Source organism: Petaurus breviceps, unplaced genomic scaffold (genome assembly GCF_028583685.1).
Source record: "Petaurus breviceps papuanus isolate PSGF00001 unplaced genomic scaffold, PetGlider_PUasm1.0 90881, whole genome shotgun sequence".
NCBI classification, from domain to species: Eukaryota; Metazoa; Chordata; class Mammalia; order Diprotodontia; family Petauridae; genus Petaurus; species Petaurus breviceps.
The window spans coordinates 14,991,913-15,008,864 of NW_027187369.1; the positions used below are offsets into that span (position 1 = coordinate 14,991,913).

Genomic DNA, 16,952 nt, shown 5'->3' on the forward strand with positions numbered 1-16,952 from the left:
TTCAGAAATGCTCTGTTACTTTTGGCAGAGAAGGTGCTTGTCTGCATTGGCAGAGACAATTTCCTAACTTGGAACTCCCCATACCAGTGAGATCACATATTTGGTGCAAAAAGAAAAAAATGGATTAGATAGGTTTGTATGGACTAGACTGGGAACTAAATAACCATTTATTCAGAGATGATGATGGAAAAGGCAACTAGGTGGTACAGAATAGAGTGCCAGGCCTGAAGGCAGGAAGATCTGAGTTCAAATACAGCCTCAGATACTTACTGTTCAACAAGTCACTGGACAAGTCACTTCACTCTGTTTGCCTCAGTTTCCTCATCTGTTAAAATGAGCTGGAGAAGGAAATGGCAAACCATTCCAGTATCTTGGCCAAGAAAACCCCAAATGGAGTCATGAGGAGTCACACATGACTGAATGATCCAACAACAAATTGATGGAAAGAGCTCTGGCTATGGAATCTGGCAAGACCAGGATCTGAATCCTATTTCAGACATCTGTATGACTAGGGAAAAGTCACTTCACCTCTGTGAGCCTCAGTTTCTTCATCTATAAAGTGGGGATGGTGATAGCTGTAGGACTTATATCACAGGGTGGGTGAAAGGATTAAATGAAGTAATATGTGTGCATAAAGTACTTTGTAAAGCTTCAAGAACTGTGCACAAGCCCGTTAGTACAATGATGGTGTGTTGAATTCTGAGCTACAATCAACTAGCTTTGGTGGAACTCACCAGCCTAAGTTAGGCAGGAGGGAGAGGCAAGGAAGAGGTTCCAAGCATCCCTTTCCTCCTTCCACACTAGTAAGGCAGATTCTGTATTTCCTTCTCTATCTCTGGAGGTCGTGAAAAAAAAATCATACTTTATTATGCTATTTCCCCCCGCCGCCCCCAGGGCTAGCCAGCTGCATTCAGAAGGTCAAGGAAATAAACTGACTTGTTCAAAGTCACCCAAGTGTGCCAAGGGAGCTGGAACTGGACCCAAAGATTCCTGGGGCTCCCAACTAGGCCTCTGCTCAAAACACCAAAGCAGAAAGTTTCCTTTATGTCTTTGGAGGAGGATTGGTCAGCAATGTTAAGGCCCAAGTTATTAGGACACATGCTTTTGAAAACTGGCTTGAAATTCCACTTGGCCAGATACATGTGAACTGCTCTTAGAGGGCCTTCTCTGTACATACAGGAGGGCAAATGTGACCATTCTGGTCAATTTGAAAGAGGAGGAATACAGAGCAGTGATTCCACTGGTTTATAGAACTTCTGGTGAGGAAACTCCCTCTAGCCATTCAAATTACCGACTAGGCTGCAATTTACAAGCTCAGAAAATTGCCCATAGATATTGGAAAATCTGTCTGCATGGGCTGGTATCCTAGATTACAGTAATGTATTTCAGCAAAGCATGATGGTCTCAGCACAAATACACATTTCAACTAAGAAATTTCTCTGCAAAAAAAATAGACTCATTGACAGAGACAAACAGAACCTTAGAGACCACCTAGTCCAGGGGTTCTTAACCTGGGGTCCCAAGGGGTATATGACATGGATAGCAAAACAAAATACATCTTATATTCACTAACCTCTAACTGAAATTGAGCATCTTCTTAAATTGTTCATAAACATTTTTCTGAAGAAGGACCCAGTCTTCACCAGATTGCCACAGAAAAAGTTAAGAAGCTCCCTGGTCTCATGCAACCCCTTCAATTTTATAGATGGGGAAACTGAGGCCCAGAGAGGCAAGATGATTTGCCCAAGGCCACACAGATGGTTCACAGCAAAGCCAGGACTAGAATCCAGGTCTCCAAATTACAACTCCAAGGTCTTTCCAATGAGTTTTGCTACCAAAAGATTTGAATCATTTCTTTCTTTGGAAATCTAAACTATGAAGTCAGAACCCTACATGCAAAATCACCCTTTGGTGGTAAAGAGTGATTTTTGTAGAACTCAAATCATACGCCATAGAAGGAAGAAATGGCCCAGGAAAACATCCATTCAGATGACTGTATTTTCTGAGCCAAAAATGAGGGCATATGCTCTGAAAAAAAGAGATTCTTTTTGGAAAGTCTCATTCAAAGGATAACATTTTTATCTTGAAACAGGGACCATCCTGGAAAATCTGGTTACCTAGCCAAGAGTTTAATTTCTTCTCTGTTGGCAACAAAATCAGTTCTCTTCATAAAAAAAAAACAAGGACAGCAATATTTATTTATGTAAGTCATTTTCTGCTCCCATACTCCTCACCAGTCCTGTCCCCAATTATGGGGAGCAAACATAAGGGTTTGGGGGGGGGTATACACATAAATTCCCCCCTGGTGGTTGAAAGCAGCAGTGCTAAAACTCTGAAGGCTTGCTAAGAGCTTCTGAAGAGGTTCGAACAGTGATTAAATCATTCTCCCACTTCCAGCAAACAGAGTTTAATTACACATAATTCCCACCTCTTCAAACGCTCTTACACCCAGGTTGGGGATTGCTGGGTCCATCAGGAAGGAAATTAGACTGAGAATAAAAACTCTTGAGTTTGCTCAGGAAAAGCAATGGGAAGATTCTGGAAAAAGAAAAATTGGCATTTCACAGTCAATACATCCTTAATACCCTTTGACCTCAAGATATCACTACTGGGCATATATCCCAAGCACAACAAAGGCAAAAGGCAAACAAGAACATTTATAGCAACATCGTTGTAGCAGCAAAGGATGAGACAGAAGGCCAGCAACCACTAACTCAGGGAAGAGATAAACAGACTGTAGTATGTGATTATAATGGAATAATACTGCACCATAAGAAAGGGCAAATATGAAGAATTCAGAGAACAGTGAGCAGAACTATAACAACAATATACAGAGTGTACAAAGAAAAACAACACTACAAAACATAAGAACTCTGATCAAAGCAATAACTAAGTGTGACTTCAGCTGACTGATAGTGAAACAGGCCTCCCACCTTTCAATAGAGAGATGATACATTTTAGGGGATGTGGAATGAAGCTTTTACAGATTCCGATATGGCCAGTATGCTTATTTATTTTGCCTAGATCGGGGTTCTTTACCTTTTTTGTGTTGTGGATCCTTCTGGTAGACTTATGAGGCCAATAGACCCTTCTCAGAATAATGCTTTTAAATGAATAAAATAAAATGCATAAAATTACAAAGGAAGTAAAAAGTTAGTAAAAATTAAGGTGATTTTTTTCCTCTTCTGAGTTCACAGACTCCCCTGAAACCTATTCATAGGCCCCTTTGAGGCTGTAGATCCCAGGTTAAGCACTCCTGTCAGATGTATTTCTTTTTTATTATTTTTTTTTTGCTTTCTGGAAGGCAAATGGGGTTAAGTGACTTGCCCAAGGTCACACAGATAGTAAATGTGTCAACTGAGGCCGGATTTGAACTCAGGTCCTCCTGACTCCAGGGCCAGTGCTCTATTCACGGTACCACCTAGCTGCCCCTAGATGTACGTCTTTACTATTAGGGTAAATTCTAAGGGGTCTGGGAGACTACCACTGGGAAATAAAACTGATGAGTTTTTTTAAAGCATCCATAAATCTAGGGGAAAGGAAGAGATAAATACAAGAGAGAAAATGTGAATAAATACCAGAGGATCTAATTTGTTTGAGTCCACCTCTGCTCACAGAACTCTTTGAAAAGTATACCAAGAGACAGAACAACATGTTACATGGCAACAATACAACATAGTGATACACATCCCATGAAACAGAGTTTCAGAAAGGAAAGCAGTGGCAAGCATACAAGCACAAGCTCTTCACAGACCAAAGGAATGCCCCTGTGCAGGGTCGCCTGCACACCACAATGAGCTTTCAGAGGAGGTCTGTAGGGAAAGATACATTCATGGAAGCATCATCATGGCAAGGAGATTAAATATGTCTTACTTTCAAATAGTGCTTAAAGCTATAGAAGGGTGTTCTCTCGTGTCCATCTCTGTGTTCATCTCTCCTCTTACAGAACATAATAGCTTTTTCATACAAGAAAAGGTGGCGTTGCATGGGCTTGAATCGGGCAAAGTCCTTCATTTTGGTGGTACCTTTTCTATGACTAATCCAAACACTGAATGATCCTTGCATTAATACTTTGCCCAGGTCACTTAGGTTACCCTAGAAGTGAAATTAAAGGAAAAAAAACCATTAGTGTGCCAACTAAGATGCCAAGAATCAGAAACAGTCCATGTTGTATTGTGGTTTGTTCTTAATTCTCAAAGAGAACCAAGACATGAGGAAGATGTTGGGAAGGCATCATTAATTTGCAAGTTAATTGGAGTTAAGTGAGGGAGGGCTGTGCAAAGTTGCCAGCCTCACTTTCTTCTCCATAGCCATCTGGGTCCAGTGGCCAGATATAGATCAGGACAACTGGCAATGGCCCTTGAAATTGGAAGGGTTATGGGAAGAAAGGCATATGAGTACCCTCTGGGCAAAACTGTGAATTAGTCTAGGTATTCTAGAAAATAATTTGGAATTTTACAAGAAAGCTCTTTCTATCCATTCACTCAATGACACTGCCAGATAAGGAGGATGACTAAGACAGAAAGAAAGGCTCCATATACCAAAGTATCAGAGCAGTGCTTTTTGGGGTCAGCACAAAACTGGAAACAGAGCAGGAGAACAGCTGAATGAAGTGTGGTATAAGAATACAGAGGAATATTATTGTGCCATTAGAAATGATAAATATGAGAAATTTAGGAATACATGGGAAGACCTGTGTCAATTGATACAGAGTAAAGAAAGGAGAATCAGGAAAATAATTTAGGCAAAGACCACTATAATATAAAGGGAAGAGATGCTAAAAGACAACTTGAACTCAAGATTGAATGCAGTTACCCATCTTGGTCCCAGAAAACTAATGATGAAACATACCTCTCTCCCCTCTGTCAGTAAAGAGGTGAGGGACTGCTTTTGTTAAATGTCATATAACCTTAGGATAGGTAGCTGTTTTAGATACTTTTATTTAACCTTCTTTCTTTTTTATCAGAGTGGGTTCAGTGGCAAGTTGGAGGGATGGGGATATATCAAGGAACGGGTATGGTCTAAAGCCAAAAGGCTACAATAAAATACACACATCACACATGAACTTGAACATCATAGCAGCACACAAGTCTATGACATCAGATCTTAAGTGTTCATTCTGCCTGAGACATCCAAATGAATGATGCATAAGCAATTCTGTTGGCGTAATCTCATCATCCCAAAGGTTCATACCAAAGATTGGTCCCAGTGTCCATAATTACTGACTCCCCCACTTACATCATAGCCAATAATGGCAGTCTGGTGCATGGAATCATTGACTGACTTCAGTAAGTCCAACATTGCAACAAGAGCTTCCTCGAGCTGTTGGACACCTTCAGAGTTAGCACTGTACTTGAGTAACTCCTAGAGAGAGACATCAGGAAGCAAACTCAATATTACCGAGATATTAACAATTCAAGAAAAGAAATAGATGGGGGTGGGGAAGTTGTGTGGTTTTTTTCCAGGATAATAAAACCTCTGCAATGGAGTTCAAAGAATATGACACTTGTCTCACTTGTCACTTTAGTGCCACAGTCACTAATTCTTTTCTAAAATGGGGGTTTATGGATAGGAAGCAAAGGCTATACAAAGCATTGGATTTCTGTACCACTCCAGGTATCACTTTAAGAGGTAAGAAAGCATAATTGAGAGAAATGGACCAGCCTTGGAATAAAGAGAACCTGGGTTTGACTGCTAGCTCTGTCTCGTACCAGCCTTAGGGCCCTCATTCTCTTGGAGCCTCAGTTTCCTCATCTATAAAATTAGGGATGATAATACTTGCATCAACAGCTCTACAGGGTTGTTGGGAGTAAAACTATATAGAGTAAATATAAATGTGAGGCATTGTGGGGGGCCCGCACACAAAGGCCTGCTTTATTATTATTGTACACAGTCCAAGTGTATAAATATGCACAAAACCTGGACTGCTCTAGGATAAAAGAAATAGAAGCTGCAACAATACACCAGGGAAATGCTATTTTTATCTTTTCCTGAAGAAGCCAAGCAACTTCTCTTGCAGCACTTCTATTCCATTATGGGTTTGCATTTTTAATTTTTATTAATTCTTATTGAAGGCTACGCATGTAAGTTCCTCATAAAAACACCAGGAAAACAGCTCTTTGGATTGATAATTAAATGGCTAAGACAACTCCAGATGTTCTCAGTTGGATGATGGCTTCAGGTTTATGCCAAAGGGGGTTTCTCACATGGGATGCGACTCAAAAAACAGGCATACCTTGGCTAATGTCATTAAATGGTTCCATAAAAACTTAAAATTAGGAGAAACAATGTTGCAGGGGGCACTAAGTATCATCTATCAGTAGTGAGCAATGCAGCAGTAAGCCAACTCAGGGGAGTTAAAACCGCCAGGGCTGAAGCATGAGCTCAATGCCAAACATCTGATTAGCATTGCAGATACAATGAATGACACCACGGAGAGGGGTTTCAAGATAATGTACCAATGATGCCGCTGTGCAAAGGGGGGGGGGGCAACATTACGCAAGGTATAACTGAATAGTGCTTTTATTGGAAAATCCTTTGTCTCATTTTAAAGCTCTCCATAATCTGACTCCCACTAACCTTTCCAGTCTTATTTCATATTTCTCTTCTTCACATACTCTCTAGTCAAGGAAGACTGGCCTGCTAGCTGTTTCCTATAGACAACAGTTTCTCTTTCCCACCCCCTCACTAGGCCTTCCATGTTTGTGCATTTCCTTCTAATACCTGTCCTTCAGAATCCCTAGATTCCTTCCAATCACAGTTGAGGGACCACTTCACAATAGGCCCATTCATTAGCACTCTCATGGTACTGAAGTTTCTTTGGAATTATTATCTGGGGAGATTATGTTGCCCTAGGAAAATATAAGTTCCTAGAGGGCAAGGATTTTTTTCTTTGCATCCCACAGGGCCTGGAATATACTTAATATAATACTTAATACTTAGTAATTAATAAAAATGTATGACAATTAAATAAAATTAATGAAGCCAATTGACCAGTGGTGACTTAGGAGGGCATAGTGACCAAGAATTGCCTAGGATGGGCAGGAATTGATGGGATGCAATCTACATGGCTAGAGGAAGACTGAAATCAACCTTTGGCGTAGTTGGGGAATACACAAATATGGTACTTGACTTGGCAAGTCTACCTATTCCAAATGCAGCTTAGTGAGCTACCAAAACCTTCTGGGATTTCCCCAGAAATTAATAAGCAACAAAAACGTCATGCAGATACCTTCAAAAGCAACTGATATTTTGTCAGGCGTTGCACTGGTTTGAGTAGATAGGAGTCCAGGCCAAGCTTATGGTTTAGTTTGTTTTTACATTCCTGAGTCACAAAAAATGACAGAAAGATCAATACATCTAAATTATACCAAGTACCCACGAAAATGCCACTTATGAAATGACTAGTCCAAAAATGTGAATATCTGCTAAGTCTCAAATGGGGAAAAAGAGAAAAAAGAAAGAAACCAGAAGACATCCCAGATGGCATAAGAGCTTAGTGTGTATAAGATAGTTTACAAAAGACTAGAAATTATCCCATTAATGTGGTAGAGGGAAGCCCCTAAATTCTGTAGTTCTAAAAAGCAGTGGGTTTACTGAATAATTTACACTTTAAAAGGGTACATTAGCACTGAATTGGTATGTTAAAGAGATGTATAAAAGGAAAAAAAAAACATTTAGGGAAAGAAGGATGGACTGGAGACTAATGTGAAAACATATCCTAAGACATTTATGCAAATGAATATGAGTTCCACAGGCCATGGGCCTGGGGAAAAATATTAGGCTGGGTTGAAAAGAAATCACGTGGGATGTGAATAAATGACTTTTTCATAAAACAGGAAAACAAAACCCACATCACTGGTGCCATATTTCTTTAGGCTACTGACATACTATCACCAGCTATAGCATGGCCATGACCTTGGGTCCTAAGATTTGAGGACCGGTAATTAGGCAGACAGAGGTTGGACTAGTTGGAGAGAGAGGTATATACCAGAAGGTCAGAAGGCAGTGTGTGAAATAAGGATAGTTTACAGAGATGGAGGATAAAATGAGGGAATCAAAAAAGTGGAGCACTCTTGGATGTCCAGCAGAGTATAATGGAGAGAGTGCTAGACCCAGAGTCAGGAAGACCTACGTTCAAATCAACTTCTAACACATAACTGACTGTGTGACCTTGGGCAAATCCCTTAACCTGTTTCCTCAATTGTAAAATGAAGAAGTTGGACCCAATGACCTCTAAGGTCTCTTCTAGCATTCAATCTATGATGTGCATTATATGTAGAGTAAGCCTAATAGCAAAATTCCAGGAAGAATTAGCCTAATTCATCACTTTTCCTTCCCCTTCCCAATAAAATAATACTTACCAGGAAAAAGGTGCTTTCTGAGCACTGTCTCCACAGTAGCTCAGATCTGGGTTTGTTCTGACAGTACTTCTCATAGATCTGAAAATCATCCCTCTGAGAGAGAAAGGAAAGGCAATATTGTTGTCTTTTTCCAAATGGATTGATCACAAGGTTAGATTAGAAGTATGTGTGGAGAGACATTAATGTCTATGTTGGACAGGTCCATTTTCTACTGCATCGTGATGGACTGACACTGTTACTACCTATGTGACCTTGGACAAGTACTTTTCCCTCTCCGGGCCTCAGTTTCCTCCTTTGTAAAATGAGGGAGTTAGACTAGATAGCTTCTGAGGTCCTTTCCAGCTCTGAATCTAAGATATTACAATCTAATGAACTCAGAAAACATATAGTAAGTACCTACTATGCAGCACGTACTCTGTTAGAAACAGAAGTAAACAAAAACTACAATTAAAGTATTTTGGGGGTGGCTAGGTGGCACAGTGAATAGAGCACCGGCCCTGGAGTCAGGAGGACCTGGTTAACACCTAAACTAGCCGTGTGACCTTGGGCAAGTCACTTAACCCTAACTGCCCTCCAAAAAGCAAAAAAAAAAAACTGCACCAAGCCTTTTGGGATGATACCCTAGATCTGTCCTGGCTGCCTCCCCCATTAGAATTGAAACTCCTTGCAAGTAGAGAATGCTATGTTTCTAATATTCCTCTCCCCAGGGCTCCCCAGTGAAGACTCTGAGAGTTGGAAGTGTGTCTTTCAAAGTTCTACCACATATTAGCTGTGTTGTGTGTGACCCTGGCCATGTCAGGTCTTTTCTCTGAGTTTCAATTTCCTCACCTGTAAAAAGGAGATGGAGAGGAAGCATACCATGGTTCAGAGAGGGATGACCTTGATGCCACAAACAGCCGAGGTCAATTCCTGCCTGTACATAATATGGGCAGACAAAGAGGTAGAGGACAGAGTCTCCACCCCCAAGGGGCCAAGAGTAAAGTTAGAGAATTGGCAAACAGGGCTGAGTGACTTGCCCAGTATCCCAGGGTTTAGCTAGCAAGCATCTGAGGCTGGATCTGAACTCATGAAGAGGAGTGTCCCTGACTTGAGGATTAGTGCTCTATCCCGTGCACCATCTAGCCACCCAGAAGACGTAGGGGCCAGATCAAGTTATTGCCCTAATCAATAAACTTTAGTGGCTCCCTATTCCCTCTAAGCTCAAATATAATCTCCTATGGCATTTAAAGCACTTCACCACTTGACCCTTTCCTTTCTTTTCAGGATTATTACACATTACTCCACTTCATAAACTCTATAGTCCAGCATCCTAGTCAACTTTCTGTTCCTCACACACAATGCTTCATCTCCCATCTCCATGCCTTTGCAGAGACTGTCCCCCATGCCTGGAATGCCCTCCTACCTCTCATCTTCCTCCTTTAAGACTCAGTTTGAGCTCCATATTCTGCAGAAGGTCTTTCCTGGTTCCCCCAATAACATTCAACTGCTACTTCTGCCCCCTAAAGTTTCTTCCATCACACATATCTTGTACATGCCTGTATACACATGTGTGCTCTCCCTCATTAAAACAAAGTCTTTGAGGGTAGAAACTACTTTCCCTTTTTTCTTCATATCCCAAGTGGCTTAGTATGATGTCAAACATATAGTAACCACTTAATAAATGCTTACTGATTGACAGGTTGATTAAAGATGGCAAATCTCAGAGAATTGGAGCTAAGGGGCTCTGGGAGGACCTCGAAGAATAAGGGGGTCCTCTGCTCAGCTGTGAGGGCAGGGCAGAATCTAGCTACGTGACAGAAAAGTAGGGAGGAGGGGACAGTGCTCCAGGTTGGAGGTGGGGTGGACAAAAGATTACAGCATGAGAAAAGTATATAATATGGTCTGGGGACAGGGACTTGCTGATCTCCCCACAAAGGTTTAATGATTTTAAAAAACACGTTTTCTATGGCCTTCAGTGGTAAATTACTGTTTTTCATGGCTTTCCACGGTAAATAGCCACTAAAGACTGTTTTCACAGCCATGTTTCCAAAAGTGTACATTTAAGGAGAAAGTACCACCTGTTTTCATGGTCTCTGCTTTAACAAAGGGCAACATACTGACAATGGGTTATATACAAATACAACTACAGATTCTCTAGGTTAACAAGACTCCCCTCAGTACAGCAAGGTAGGAATCTTCAAGCCTAGAAACCAGCTGGGCCTAAGAACTCCAGGTCAAGAAGTCCTGTTCTAAGGGATGATTCTTTGGGAGGGGGGAAACCATATTGGGAAATGAGCAATAATTTAACAAACCCTTTCCAGGAAACAAAATCCCACACGCTGTGGTGCTTCAAGGCAGCTTTCCAGGCTGTGCAGAAAAATCCTGTGAAAAGTTTAGAGAGAAGATAGGACAACACTTCCATTGGGTATATGAGGGAAAACATTTCTATGAAGTCATAATGTCTGATTAATCAATAACGTACTTGCTATGGAACTCGTAGATTTCAGGCATGTTCCCAAAGAGGACGTCCTTCCCGTTTTTCAGTGCAGGTGGAATAAGTGCTGCCATCATAGGATTGTCTATCTCTGCTCGGTATCCCTGGCCAACCCAAAAACAGACATCAGTTTATTAAGCCCAGGTCTTATGCTGCCTAACAATTCTGTCACTTGTTACTAATATTATTGGTATTATTATCCTTATTTTAACAGATGAGGAAGCTGAGATTCCAAGAGGTTGTAACTTTCTCAGGGTCATATAACAGCTAAAAGTCAGAGGCAGGATTTGAATTTGAGTCTGTAATAACTCCAGTTTAGTGTTATTTCTGCCATAACACGAATGCTCCCTGCTGTGAGCTTATAAATTCCACTAAGTATCTTGATCAATTTTCCATTAACATTCATGTCTTAGTCTATAATGTTGCCTTTTGGATTTCCTGTGCCATCATTATTGTAACATATTCTGGCTGAATGGGTAAAGCCAGTCTCTTACTTTAGTCTGAGTTCACTATGTAATAAAGAAGATGTTCTTTCAGACATAGTAGAGTGTTTTGTTGGGGTTGATACCAGAGTGATGTTTGGGGACTGTGATGTGTGATAGAAATAGCATTGGACTTGGGGCTCAGATGACTTGGGTTTGAGTTCTATCCAGTTTAGCCATGAGTTTAGCTTTGAATTTTCTCATCCATGAAAATGGGGCCAATGATATTCCTTTGCGATCTAATTCTCAGGGTTGTAGTTAGACCCAAATGAACACATATGATTATTATATATATAATAATATATTATATATTAATATATTACATATAAATATGTAATATATATTATATATAAATATAATATAATAACACATATGATATAAATGAATATGATTATAAACCTTAAAGCACTAAAAAATTCTTAATGTCATATGATTGTTAGCTCTTTCAGGTAGGAGCTCTTTTTCTTTTTCAAAATTGTATTCCAGCATTTGTCATATAATAAGCCCTTATTAAACACTTGTTCAATTAGATTGGATTAAATTTGAAGTGAAAGAAACATCCTGTTGATACACACATCATGACAACTTAGACTAACATGAATATGAAAATCAAGGCAGCCTTGCTAGCGTGAAGGGCTTGGAAACAGGAAGACCTGTATTCAACCCTGCCCCAAGCACTTAGTACCTATGTGACCATGGGCAAGTCCAAGATGGGATAATGATACCAAGAATATTTACCTCACCCAGCTGTTGGAAGATTAAATGAGACAATGCATATAAAAGCACTATATAGGGTTTTATAAAAGATTTGTGAAGTTTTAAGATTTAATAACTTAAAACTATAGCAACACTTGTGAGACACTCTTTATAAATGAAAGCTATTATTACAGACAAGGGCAAGGAGGGGAGGAAAGTGACTGAAATACAATGGTACTTACCACCAAAACAGTGAACAGTTCTTCCACATACACCCTCTCAGTCTCTATTAGCTCATTTATCACATGGCTGGAAAAAAAAAGGGAAAACACCTTTAATTACCAGAATCTCTATTTCTTTAGTACCTTAGATTTATAAAGCCTAAATAAACCCTGCAAGGTAGGCAAAGTCTGCAAAAACAGAAGTGCCTTTGTACATCAGTCAGGATTCTACTGTCAAATGAGAATCAGACAAGCTAAACTGCCTAAAGGAAAGAATCAGTTCAGACAAAATCCATGCTAGGGTCTGTGGTCAAAGCTAGAAATTCAGTGCTTTGGGGTGTAACATCAGTAACTGAAATCTTGCTACAAGATTCTAAGCTAAACGTTATGCTTGCTCATTCTCCCAACTGTCTAACCAGGTCAAGTGGTTTTTAAAAATGTATTCCAGAGGCCCAAAAACGACAACCTACTTTTTAAAAATTATTAGCAAAGGGTGGATTTGAAGCACAAGATACTAGATTTGAGTCCTTACTAACTGTGTCACCTCGGGTAAGTCACCTCCTCTCTCTGTGCCTTTTTCTTCCTCTACAAAATGAGGGGGATAGGTTAGAGGCTCTTAAAGGCCTCTTCCAGCTCTAGGTCCCCCAACACTCTGATAGATATACACATATAATCACAAGATAGATATATATAATCCCTCCAATAATGCAAGTTGAAACCCATGTCTGCCTGCCCATCCTCCATGCCCTCCCATAAGTTTACTATGGGTGACAGCAGTCTACCCAATGAGCAAGGAGTCTCCTCCAGTTCTCCTGACATCTTGAAAAACCAATAGAGTATATGGAAGACCTTACTCTTTTTAAAACGATTGATCCTATCTCCTTTTTTGATCTCTATAATAATGATTTATTAAAGTTTACAACAAAATTTGATCCTTATTCTCTGAAGTGGAATCTTGGGAAAAAATAACTGAATGTAATCATTTGGTAATTTATTTTCATATAATGACTGGATCAATTAATTTACAGCACAATCAATACTGTCTGTCTACAGTCACTCCAACAGTGACCATCCTTTTGTTATCTTTGTCAATTTTCTGGGTGTGAGGTAAAACCATAAAATTAATTAAATTGGCATTTCTTAAAATTTTAGTGACTTGGAAAAATTTTTTCATATGGTTGTTAATAGCCTGCAATTCTGTTCAGAAATGCGTGTTCATATCCTTTGATCTTCTATCTATAAAGGAATAGCTCTTGGTCCTACGTATTTGTGTTAATTCGCTATATATTTTGGATGCAAGACCCTCATCAGAGATATTTAATACAAAGTTACCCCTCCTTATTAGTCTGGATGTACTGATATATCTTCCTTTTATATCACCTGCATTTCTCAATGCTTCCTTCCATACACACTCTCTTAGTCAATCACTTATACTAAAGGATAAAAAAGAGCAAAAAACATTCAGCAAAATTAAGCAACAAATTAAAAAGTATGATCTTATATGCAATGTGGCATATCCATAGTCCCTTACCTCTATAAAAAAAAGCCAGAGGAGAAGTAGAAGATATCTTTTCCTATATCTTCTTTGAGAACAATCTGTCATTATAATTTCTGAACATTCAGGTTTGGTTTTTTTTGCTTTTTTTTTGGAGAGCAATTGGGGTTAAGTAATTATAATTTCTGAACATTCAGGGGGTTTTTTTTGGCTTTTTTTTTGGAGGGCAATTGGGGTTAAGTAATTTGCCCAAGGTTACACAGCTTGAATGTTTTGACTATTTTGTTATTATTATTCTTTCCCATTTATACCATTGTAGTCATTCTGTAAACTGTTTTCTTAGCTCTGCTAACTACCCTCTGTATCAGTTTGTATAAATCTTTCTATACTTTTCTATATTTATCGTTTCTTATAACACAGTAATATTTCATTACATTTCGTGTATCAGTTGGTTTAACCACTCCCTAATTAAAGGGTATCTACTTTGTTTCCAGTTTTTTGCTATCACAGAAATAATACAGTAAATATTTTAGTATGTATATATATATGACAAAAAATATATTTGTCACTGACATCTTTGGGGTATGTGACTAGTCACAGGATCTTTGAGTCAAAGGGTATTTTAGTCGCTTTTTTGCATAATTTCAAGTTACTTTCCAGAACAGATAGACCAACTCACAGTTCTACCAGTGCATCAGTTTGCCCATTCTTTCTACAACTCATCGAACTTTTGGGGGTTTTGCCAATTTATGCAAAAACTTCCCAAAAGAAGTCAAAGATAGAAATAAGGGTATCATGTATACCAAAGTATCCATAGGAATATTCTTTGAAATAGTGAAGAGCTAGAAACGACACGGGTTTCCATTGATGGTTTGGTAGCTAAACAAATTTCTGTATATGAATGCAATGAAATAATTGCTGTTCAGTCATTTTTTTCAGCCGTGTCCAACTCTCCTTGACCCCATTTGAGAGTTTTTTGGCAGAGATACTGGAGTGGTTTGCCATTTCCTTCTCCAGTTCATGTTACAGATGAGGAAACTGAAACAGAGTAGAGTGATATGCTCAGGGTCACACAGCTAGTAAGTGACTGAGGCCACATTTGAACTCATTTTTTTCTGACTCCAGGCCCAGGTTCCTTTCCAGTGAACCACCTAGCTGTCCCTAATGAAATAATCCTGTGCTACAAAAACCAATGAAAATTAAGAACTAAGACAAACATGGGAAGACTTGTACAGAATCAGGAAAACAATATATACAATGACTATAACAATGGAAATGTACATCCTTTCTGTTGAAGAGGGAGGGGGCTAAGAGTATAGAATACTCCCTACGTTGTCAGATGAGGTTGATATGTTGGTTAGTTGGTTTTGATTTTTTTTTTCTTTGTCACAAGGGAAGCTGCTCTGAGAGAGCAATAGGAAGGAATATATGCAGAAACGTCTGTGGGTTTTTTAAAAGGCATCAATAAAACTTTTTAAAAATTTAAGTAGTTAAAAAATTGTCTAGAAGGACATCACAGCAATATTGAGATTTTGATAGCAGAATTGTTTTTTCCTATATTTATATGTCCCAGAGAGGCAATATAACTCAGTGGCTAGAGGGTTAGCGAGTTCTGTGATGATAAATGTTAAACAACTGTCTCTCTGGAAAAAAAAATGAGTGTATGACACACATATAACTTTAATCCAATTATTAATGCTTTTACCATCACTTTCTGAAGTCTAGACTAGTAGTATCAAACTCCAAGAGAAACAGGGGCCACCAAGCCATTCATAAGTATTCCTTCAGACCTTACATTGACTTAGTTTTAAAAGGTAATGTCATCTATGTTTTATTATATTTTTTATTTATTTTGTTAAATATTTCCTAATTGAATTTCAATCTGGTTCAGGCTGCACTCAAGAGCACTGCAGCTGTGGGCTGTATGTTTGACACGTCTGGTCTAAATAAACAAGAGAATAATAAATTTCGTCCTGATTTGTAGCATTTGCCAATTTCTGAGGTGAAAATGATCACACTGATAATTGTAACAGGCAGCTCTCACAAGCCAGTATTTGCTGGCTCTTGAACACAGGCTTAGAATCAGGAAGCTCTTAAGTTCAAAACTTGTCTCTGACACATAATACTTGGGTGACCATAGGCAATTATCTAGCCTCTCCATTTCCAAGGTAACTGTCTAATAGTATATGTTAGACACAAGTAGCTAAGCTATACTAGAAAGAGAGTTTCCTCTAATGGTGACATCGCTCATCAGAACTACAAAAAAGTGTAATGCCCTTACTCTCATCATTTCAATGAGTGTTTTAAACACAGTCCTCTTCCTGCCCGCCCATCTCTGTCACTTGAGAATTTTCTATGACATACAATGGACATGATCCTTTGCCCATTTTAGAAAACAGCTAGAAGAGAGTAGTAATAGAGCTTCTGAAGCATATCCTTTGTTAAAATTCATTTTCAAGGTAATGTAAAATGAAATTCTTCTTCCACCTAGCATGAATAACACTTTAATGTAACTTTTTACTTTAACCTGTTGGGGACTGTAAAGTACCTTTGTGCTAATACCCTTTTGAGTATTTGTAAATCCTGCCTCATAAACTTACTACCTTGTGACCCTGGCCAAGTCACTTTACCTCTCTGAGGCTTGTTTTCTTATCTGTAAAATAGAGATAGCAATATCATCAAGCTGGCAGGGTTGGGAAGATCAAAGGAAATAGTGTCTTCAAAGTGATCTTTAGACATTAAAGCATCATAGAAATATGAGCTTTTATTATTTTTAGCAAAAAATCTTTATATGCTTATTCTAGGATACTGATATACCATTATAAAAACAACTATTGCAGGATGTCCAAAATAACACCGCCTTCTATTTTCTGTGCACTTGATGGTTTCCAAAGTGCTTTCAAATACATGTGAGATTGCTAGGGAATATGCAGTTTTTCCATTTTACAGAAGAGGAAAGAGGGGCTTAAGGTGGGAATGACTTGACCAAACTCATAGATTTACACAAATGAGAATGTTGGAATGAAAATCCAGTTCTTCAATGTCCTGGTCTATTGTGCTCATGCGCTCATGCGCTCTCTGTCTGTCTGTCTGTCTGTCTGTCTGTCTGTCTGTCTGTCTCTCTCTCTGTCTGTCTCTCTGTCTCTGTCTCTCTCTGTCTCTGTCTCTGTCTCTGTCTCTCTCTCTCTCTCTGTCTCTCTCTCTCTCTCTGTCTCTCTCTCT

General features: G+C 39.1%; 1 protein-coding gene across 1 annotated transcript in view; it reads right to left on the reverse strand.

Annotated features, from left to right (window-relative positions):
- The window catches only part of MCF2 (MCF.2 cell line derived transforming sequence), a 145,439-nt gene that overhangs the window by 15,637 nt on the left and 112,850 nt on the right, over positions 1 to 16,952 (reverse strand). The window contains exons 16-22 of the mRNA XM_069074165.1: positions 12,257 to 12,323; positions 10,825 to 10,940; positions 10,655 to 10,724; positions 8,364 to 8,456; positions 7,232 to 7,324; positions 5,239 to 5,364; positions 3,874 to 4,095 (exon numbers count right to left, since the gene is read on the reverse strand). Coding sequence (XP_068930266.1) covers positions 3,874 to 4,095; positions 5,239 to 5,364; positions 7,232 to 7,324; positions 8,364 to 8,456; positions 10,655 to 10,724; positions 10,825 to 10,940; positions 12,257 to 12,323 — 787 coding nt within the window. The remainder of the gene's footprint in view (positions 1 to 3,873; positions 4,096 to 5,238; positions 5,365 to 7,231; positions 7,325 to 8,363; positions 8,457 to 10,654; positions 10,725 to 10,824; positions 10,941 to 12,256; positions 12,324 to 16,952) is intronic.